Source organism: Ptychodera flava, chromosome 8 (genome assembly GCF_041260155.1).
Source record: "Ptychodera flava strain L36383 chromosome 8, AS_Pfla_20210202, whole genome shotgun sequence".
Classification (NCBI taxonomy): domain Eukaryota; kingdom Metazoa; phylum Hemichordata; class Enteropneusta; family Ptychoderidae; genus Ptychodera; species Ptychodera flava.
The window spans coordinates 13,525,448-13,535,406 of NC_091935.1; the positions used below are offsets into that span (position 1 = coordinate 13,525,448).

The 9,959-nt window shown below is 36.3% G+C and overlaps 1 protein-coding gene across 1 annotated transcript in view; it reads left to right on the forward strand.

The window, feature by feature from the left end:
* LOC139138544 (pikachurin-like) overlaps positions 1 to 3,975 on the forward strand; it is a 75,068-nt gene extending 71,093 nt beyond the window's left edge. Inside the window, exon 14 of the mRNA XM_070706962.1 lies at positions 157 to 3,975. Within this exon, the coding sequence (XP_070563063.1) occupies positions 157 to 308 (152 nt within the window). The 3' untranslated portion in view covers positions 309 to 3,975. The remainder of the gene's footprint in view (positions 1 to 156) is intronic.
* The last annotated feature ends 5,984 nt before the right edge of the window (positions 3,976 to 9,959 follow it).

Below are 9,959 nucleotides of genomic sequence, written 5' to 3' on the forward strand. Positions count from 1 at the left end.
CTTTCTCACAGTAATAAATTGTTATAGTTACACTAAGGGTAAACGGCATGACCAGTGTACAAATTTAGCAATGTTTGTTCGGTAAAGCCATTATTTGTCATGCTATAAAAAAATTATTGATCTAGTAGCCATGATTACAATTCTTAAATCACACAGGTGGTATGAATGACATTGTTGAGCTGTCTCAGCGACGGTATGCCTCTGGACTTTCCGGTTGTCTGCAGAGTGTCACCTTGGCGACGGACTACCATCTGGATCTCATAGCTGATGCTACAGATGCCAGAAACATCAAGGAATGTGGTGCATAGCGCCACCTAGAGGACTGGAATGGAAATGCTGGTACATTTGCTACAAAAATGGGAAACTGTCCTGATACACACAATGATGTCCTCAATGGGAAAGTCTAATGTCCGATTCCGTGTATTCAAGAAGAGCCTTTCCTCAATATTTTAAACAAAGAATATATCCCTTTCCCACCTCAATCCCATCAATAATTATTTGATCATTATGGATATGGACACAGTTAGCACAGCCTTGTCCTCTTCATTGATGCAGATTTCTTCAGTAATTCAACCTTCTGTTTCAAGTTCAAATACAGACATGATGAACTCATCAAGCAAGGTCACCAACCAACCAACCTGGTTGTTTGAAATTCATCAAGTCTAAACGCATCTCAGGACTGGGTGATGTAAAATGCATATCCTACTGTATATCTGAACACCTCTCCCCAACTCGCCTTACGATAAGTTTGAATTCTACCATTACAGATTTTCCTATTTTCTCATAATAACATTGTAATTGTGAGATTAGGAGCTTTTCACGATGTCCTTATAAAAAATTCAATTTAAGTTACTTTCTATATATTCATAAGGCTAAATCTCACGATGTTGTGGTATTTGATTTTTATGCAAATAAGACCAATATCCTCCCTCAAAGACACAAGGAAGACAAAACGACATTTCTTTGATGTACTTTAGAGTTTATGCACACCTATGTAGCAGAGGGGAGTATTGCTAGATGCATGTTGTCATAGCATGTAACAAAGTACACAAATGCTTATTCTACAATCGGCCTAAATGAGCTTTTGTTGATTTCTAATTTCTGTAATTAACATGTTATTAATGTCATGTCAGTTGTTATTTGTGCATTCACCAGCATCACCCATCAGAAAAATTACTTGAACCCTTCTGAGAGAACTGTGTGAGATGGAAAATATTATTCAAATGCATTGAAAATAATTATGGCAGAGAAAAAAGTCACAGTTTACAATCAATCATCATCAAATTAAAAAGACAATGACAAAAAGCAAGTTAAAAATGAACTTGTACATTTTTTGACCTTTTAACACCATGCAATTATCCTAATGTAAATGAAATCATGTGTGGATATTGTATGAACTGAAATTTCATCAATTTCGACTTTTCATAAACAATTCATTATCCTAAATATTATTCTTTTTTTAATGAATTAACTTCCTTGAGTGATTTTTTTTTCAAGTACTGGGCTTGCTCTTTGCACTTGATTAACTTCTTAATTAACTGATACAAAGAGATCACCATTCATTGCCTTTGGACCAAGATAATACTGAGAATTGATGTTAGTCACTGTGTTTTTTTTTCCTGTAGTTATAGGTTGTAAATAAATATGGTATGCTATGGTAACTATAGCTGACAATAGTCACTCCACAACCTAATTTAGCATCAGAGTGGTATGAACTTTTGATGAACAATTATTCAAAAGTGAATTGTTGAATCGTCCTTCTGAGTAAACAGTTATACAAACTAAAATGATCAGGTGTATCAGATGAAATAAATATATAATGGGAAGAGTATTTTGATGAAAATACACAGCACTCTTTATATTTTTAGCAATTTGGGATTTTATCAAATTGAATTTCAAGTGACCCTGTATATTGAGGGTGAGGAATATAGTGTTCAACTAGAGTGCCTTAAGGTGCAAGGAGAAACTGGGAAGTGTGTAGTCTGTTTTCATGTGATGAGGTCGTGCATGTCAAATTTGTGACTTTTGTGTTTTCAACGATATGGTGGCACACCGCGTTGGAAGAAATCGTGTCTTTCAGTGATGTGTCATTTGATATTATGTACCGTTTTTAGCAAGATTCTGTGTAGAAATACTGTCCAAGGGCCATAATTCATGTTCATGGTATAATTAGACACCACAGACAAGAGAAGATATCTTCTACATTGCATGCATGAACTTGTCCTCAGATGAGGTGTTTTCCAATTACAACGTTTGTTTTGTGTTTGTTATCACCAGCTAAAATATTCTATGAAGTATGCACAGCTCGACCTGAAGTATATTTTATTGAACTAATGAAAATAGGTTGGATTCATCTTACCACATTCAACAGAACAAACAGTTAATTTGCAAACAAAGATGTCTGTGATTGTACTGTTCCGCAGAACACTGCACGCCATAGGATGTACAGATGCACATAAACAAAACACAAAGAATGCCACAGAATATGATGGTTGTTAAAATATTTATGTTTGACTTTGTTTTGTTTGCAGCTGGTAATGCTATCCAGTAATAGTTACCACAAATTCATTTTTCAGAGTCTGCTGCTGCTAGCAAGCAGTGCTTGAAGCAATGTTACTGGACTACATTTGGAAACAAACATGATTATATTTTAAAATACAATATTTTATTGCCCTCATCTTGGCAGTTTATGAAGTGGAAACAAGTAATAACTATGAAAAAAACAAACGCAGAAGTCTTCTGTGCTTGTTTTAAATTTCTTGTTGTAAATGTTAGAATATATGAGAGAGTCATGCAAAAAATAGATTAAAAGTACAAAGCCAATAAAATTGTGAAAGCCCATATTCAAGCCCATGTGATCAAAGCACCTATATCCTTACTGATAATGAAAAATTATCTAACTTTATAATAGGGAACAGGTGAAGTATCTGTGTATAGCTAATCTTCAAATTTACTCTGAAATTCACAGGTCTGCTGTTAATACGAAATCAGGCAATGATAATGAATTACTATTTTCATCCTTGGAAAATTTGATGAATTGGAAATACCTCATCATTAAAAAATCAGTCACTCCACAGAAATATGTATAATCCTATCATTGTAATTGATTTATTGCCAAACTTTGACTCGGTGCGTCTCATTACAGAGACAGGCAGTGTTGCTTTCTGATAATCATTTCAGTGGAGTTTACGAAATGCAGCTAAGGTTGATATTTTGGTGCATGTAAGTATCATGATTTCTCAGAATATGGAAAGAGTTTGTATTTAGACAATCTTTATTAAAATAAATATTAAATCCTTTGCTTGAGAGATTTGTTTATATAAAATAGCCATGCATATATACATACAAATGAAGGCTTGGCCATGTAATAGTGTAATAGTGGGTATTTCATCATGCCTAAGGGGCAGAAAGGAGAATTGATACCCACAGCAACCATACTGAGCAATATTAGAAGATAGAGTCTGATCAGAGGACCAGTGTATTGTACATGGCATGATTTTATAGGGAGTGTCCATTTATTGTAGGTTACAAAAGCAAGCACCGACCACTCTTTGAAACCAATCACCACTGTATGCAACAGACAACAAGTGCTTTCCTCAAACATTTACAAGTAAAAATCAATACCCATTGAAGTGCTATACAGGGAAGCATACAGATGTCTGATGCATGTGTTAATAAAAACACTACAGATAGGCTTTTGTTGAAATTTGGTCTAATTGTATTCTTTTTATTTGTTGATTTTTTGTGAAAGAAAAATTGAATAAGTGTACCAAGGTGTATTTCAATGTATGTTTCAAAAATTTACATTTTTAATCACACTAGATAATCCTTTTACATGTGCATGTAATAGTTTTTTTCCTTTTCTCCTGAGTCAGAATTCTCCTGATTTTATTGCTATGAGACAAAATGTTGAGATATATATGAAATTTTCAGAAATTATCAAATCTTGAAAAAATAAAAATGAGAGAAAAGAAACTTGTGTCACATAGAGGTGTTTATTGTGTGCAAGTGTAATCATTCAAAAATTGGTAATGTTCAATCGATAGACTAACATGTCTAGGTATACATGGTCCCTGGCCATCCATGCATGCTGTGTGTTTATTTGTTCATGGTCCCTGGCCATCCATTCAGTGAGTGTTTGTCCAGTCTGCCATGCAGATCACTTTGTCCTGTTACATGGCTCCACAAATGAACAATAGAATCCTCCAAAGAAATAGGCAACATTTGAAAATTCACCCATTTTGCATCTTACTATTTGACTTCTTATTTCATTTAAGAACAATAGTATTCATCAATTAAGTTAGTATGTACCTAGAATTCGAAAGATTAAACTTTTGCTCAAACTTTCTTCAATGAAACTTTGAACCATTGTCAGTCGAAATCAAGGATAGAAGCAGGGCTCACCGTCCAAATTTTAGTACTATGAAAACAAATGGCCTAAAAATTTACCTATATTATAAATTCAACATGGCCACCATACCTGTGTTTACTCTACAGGGAAAGTTAAATTTTCAATTTTCACAATAATAAACCGGTGGAAACTAGTCACTCCATGCTCTTCAAAATGAGCTCCCACCAGTGGTAGACCAAAAAAGCATTTTATTATACAAGTATAAGTTTGAGAGTCTGTCCCCAAGACACATTCTACCTCAACACAAATATTGTTGTACACTTATTATCTACATAGAAACGTTCTCTCTCTCTGTCTACTGTAACAAGAAGCCAAATTTTCTTTCATATTTTGACCACCCTACACACAATCCCTCAATCAATATTATTCATCTCATACTGGCCTTGTGATCGAAAAGGAATTCGATTGCGCTTGTTTACAACACTGCTATTAGAGCTGATTATTTGTCTGTGCCACCGAAACATTGCAATCAGCGAAGTGGTTTTGCTGTTGCTATGATTAGTATTGCAAAGTTCTACAAAATCAACAACTCTGTTGAAAACAACATGCCGGCTTCAAAAAGGTTCTCCAAATATCCATTAAGTCGCTGAAATACATCCGGCCTTATAGCCGGCCGCATAGCCATTTAGCAGTTTGATTTGGTTTCCAATCCATCGGACAACGCCCTTTTTATGCGGCGTAGCATCGCATCTTGCGTCATTATCTAGTCTTGAGAGTAAGCAACAACTCTGAGTGGTGCAAAGGGGAGGCTTTTATAATAGCGCAGCGGCAAGAGAAATCCATTCGATGCTTTGAATGTTCCAGCTCTGGTAAGGTCGCTCATACTGTTCTTTGAAAAGAAATAAGATCATATCATTCGCACAAAATTTTATTATTTGTTTACTTATTTGTTTATTTATTTATTTTGATTAAACTAGGATGCTGCAACAGTATTTAGAAACGTGTCATGCCAGGCTATGGGTAATATAGGAAATTTGGGTATGCTCCAAGGCCTATGGCAGATTCATCTCTTCGGAATCTGTGTAACACAGGTAATCCAGGCTCCAAGTCATTGATTTTAATAAAAATATGAAAATTATTATTACAATTTTAATAAAAATATGAAAATTATTATCATCATCATCATGCATCAAAAAAATCAAAAATTCAAACCAATGTTCGCCAATCCTTACGTAAAGTACTCTTCCCCATATACACACTCTTCCCTATAGGCGAACATTGGTTTGAATTTTTGCTGCATGATGATGATGTTGATGATATTAATAATAATAATAATAATGTTTATATTTTTATCAAAAATTAATACATTGGTGTGTTTTTATTAAATTATAATAACAATTTTCATATTTTTTATTAAAATTAATAGCTAGAAGTCCGGATTCCCTGTGGTGTAACTGTAAGAGATACATGTGTGTATTTGATATACAGTACGTCTGAGAATAAACGTGCAGGGAAACAGCATGCTCTCATTTCAGACTGAGACGACATGTCTAAGTTTCAGAGGAAATGTCACCTTGATAGGCTGGAGACGTCCTCGATGACGAGCCAACAAAACGCGTGATTCGAATGATGGTGCCAAAATGGCCGAAAGGAACAGGCTCGTCTCAGAAGTACTCTATGCTTCCTTCTTTGTCCTTCACTCTCTGGGTGTCCCAGATTGGAGAGAACCGAGGTAACAAATTTCTTCTTGAATTTTTCACGTCGGTGTTCGGTTTCAAATGTCACTAGTCCCCTCACACAAAGAGATAATATTCTTTTGTACTATTGTGTATGTAGCGCAGCTTATCAGAATGAAAAGCAAACTAGTTGACTCGAGAGGTATAGAAATCTTACTAGATAAAATCAATATTGGATTAACAACCATAAAAAATAACAATTTATCAATTTTATTCACCATGGACAGCATAAACAATGCATGAGATAACTGTCTGGAGACTTCGCTACCTGTTGAAACAGAATCCCATTTTGCCAGGGCAGTGTCAATATTGGATTAACAGCCATACAAAAACAACTATTTTTCCATTGTGTTCACCACGGACAGCATAAACAATCGTGAGGTAACTGTCTGGGAGACTCCACTACTCGTTGAAATAGAAACTCGGGTTGCTAGGGTAAATAACATCCCACACTTCCTTTTACATCTAACGACAATCGATATAAGAGCATGTCACCTTCTGATGGAGAAGCATTGGTGTTACATGTTAGCTTGTTGTCTGCGTTTTTCCTATCAGTGACAATATGACACCATGCCATGCGACAAAAGTGATGATTTTCACCATATACATTAGACAAGCTCCCAATACTCAAATTTGCTCAATGGTATACCGTATGAGTTTTATTTCAAAGCCCATCATAATAACACGTTCGATACCACTGAATTCTTGGGGGTTAATTTATTGTTCGCAAATGCAAATGTGCGAATCGCTGTTTCTTGAGGAGACACATCGTCTGTATTCTCCGACGCTGTCTGAACCGTGACTCACCTATATCAGATATAGCTCCGCACGGTAGGGTTGTGTGTTACCAGGCGCAGCCGGTAAAACGCGGCCCTCTCATGCTGGGCGTAGCCGGTAACACAGCCCTGCCATGCAGAGATATATCAGAAACTACCAATCCAATGATACTTTTCCCTCTAGAGTACAACTACTTACTATTACACCTAATACTGATATAACTATGCATATCAAATGTTTGGGGGGAGGGGACATCAGTGACATTTTCCTCTCTAAAATGTACCCACCTACAATTATGACAATTATTGACACAATTCGGATGTTAGGGAAAGGCGTGCTCATCCCATTCAAAATATCCAACATCACTTTCTGGTCCATAAGCTTACTTGCCACACGTGCCATTAAAGCTTCTTTACCGGTTCCATGATGCAGTGCGCACTAGGGTAGACAAAGCCTACATCACTCATAGAACTTTTTAGCCGTAGGGTATATGCAATGGATGTTACTAGTAGAACAGTATGTCAGCTTACATCCTGACCTATATTTTCGTCGCCGATGGATACAAAATACACGAGACGTTTTTTGGCATTGCAAATTTGTTTCATTCTTGAATAACAATCCGTTCTCCAACATAAAACAAGTATGTTTTTGTTGTTCTGGGTGTGTTTTCACTGATTGACACAGCCACAGCAATGCATTGCGGGATAACCGGGAAAAGGTCTATTGATTTGATACCTCGATGTTGTTAGCTTGGTAGGAATTGTGTTTATATTTCTTTTGTATGTTATCGTAAACGTATGACCGCAGTTTTGGATCTTATGTTGACATAATTGCTGTTTTCCACCCCTACCCCCACAACAACCACCACTACTACCGCCCCCCTCTTTTACTCATGCCATAACTTGAACACACTTAGTCTAAAATTTGTGGATGGCTTCTATGCACAAACGGGATAGATCCCACTTTTCAGGGTTGTAGTTACAAGCAAATGGCCGCGCATTTCAACAAAGCTTTGCGTATACAGGCGATCGCCTTTCTCTGTAACGGATACGAATACAAGTTGCTGAAAGTGTTTCCTTGCCAAGACCTCACAAATAAACTTTAAATTTTAACCTAGAGGTGTAGAAAACTGCATGCTGTTCCGAAAACCACTCTCTGTTATAGTGAGATGCTGTCGGGCGACCATTGTGACCGTCCTTTCAAACAATGTAATACGGTAAACCAATTTGATGCAGACAAAGATCAATTATCCATCCACAGTGACTTGATTAAACTCAATCTACTTCCGCCAAGGGACAATAGTCATTGGTTTCCATTTTAAATAATTTACAACTTCTGACAACTCACGGAAACAATTAATAATGTATGATATAAAATTACCTTCTATTTTTGTTTTAAATAGGTCAGCAATTGTAACTTTTCACACTATTACAGTTTAATTCACGTACAAACAAAAGTTTATATGTCTATTCTTAGAAGCACGTTCAAATGGTACTCGGGTTCCAAACTCGATCCGGATTGCTATTGTTGTGAAGAAATTCATATCCGGACCGAAATTTTATTCATTAACATCGATTGCTATGTAGTGACATTTTGATACTGGTATGCTTGTATCGATTGTGTAAAGTATCACCACTGTAAATATAAGAAATGTGTAACACGTTTATAAGTGGAAACATGTATTCACTGTCTTAATGCGTGACTACATAAACGCATATGTGTTTAGCTATTTGTTTAAACTGTGTATATGGTTTATCATAAATCACAAGACGCAGATTTATTATAAAATGCATACCCATTCTCTGTCGCAATTTGCAAAAAGCATCACATGATGAGAATATATTGAATACCCACCTCCCGGTCATGTAGGCCATAGCGTCCGTTAAATGCTTCAGGCCCGAGTGGCTGCGCGTTACCATAAGCATAGACAGTGGAGAAAAAGAGCTGTCTGTCTGTCTATCTGTCCATCATCCATCCATATATCCACCCATCCATCTATCTATCTATCTATCTATCTATCTATCTATCTATCTATCTATCTATCTATCTATCTATCTATCTATCTATCTAGTATCTATCTACACGGATTGACTTCGGACGCTATCTGTGCTGTATTTAGTTATCCAATCTTCTTCCAACTATTTTTTCACGTAGACGCACCCAAGTGACTACAAAATGTTTGCAATTGCAAGTGACTACAAATGGAGGAAACGGCTTTCAGTATTTGAATAGCTTTCGTGTGTTCATCGGTGCAAAACATTGTAATTATAAAGGCGTGGCATTGCAGTATTACGAACGTCGAATACATCCGTATATGTATCAGGGAATCACAGACAGATGACAGTGTGGCATCCATTTGGCATCAAACAAACGCGATTATCAGCCCGATAGGGAGTTAGGCTTACTAATAAAACGTATGAGTGTGTCCGTTGATATGCCTTCGGGAAACATGGTATATCTGTTGGAGGCGTTTTTGTAATTTTGTAATATTGAATGGTTTGCGGCCCACCCAAAACAGCAAAATTTGGCATAATTATATTTTTTCTTTCAAACGCAAGGGTCTTAGGGTTATTAATAGGGTAGGTAGGTTACCGGAAACACAGTCACGTATTTGCATGTGTAGACGTGTGCGTTCGATTTCAATGATGTTTGTAAATGTTCAACAAATTACATCTGTCGTTGTATGCTGATGACTCAAAGCTGTTCATTTCCAAGAAAGACGAGTCAGATTATGCAACGTTACATCATTACGTCACCGAGTTGGTCGGTGAGCAGGAAAATGGAAATTATTACTGAATTTTAATAAGTGCGGGGTGACCTCGTTTACAGCGAAACAAAATGTTAACACTCACCCCTACATATTTGACAAACCTACAGTCATAAATCGTAAAAAAATTCTCAAAGGATCTCGGTGTATTTTAACAAGTAAACTTCATTGACGCATATACATTTATCAATTAGCCCATATGGCTTTCAAATTTTGATACACAAAGTCGGTTGCTACCGATAAGGAAGGAACGTTACACAGGTTGTGTTGTCAAGTTCAACGCTATAGGCGATTTGACAGGTTGAAAAAGAAAATTTAATTACCTTGA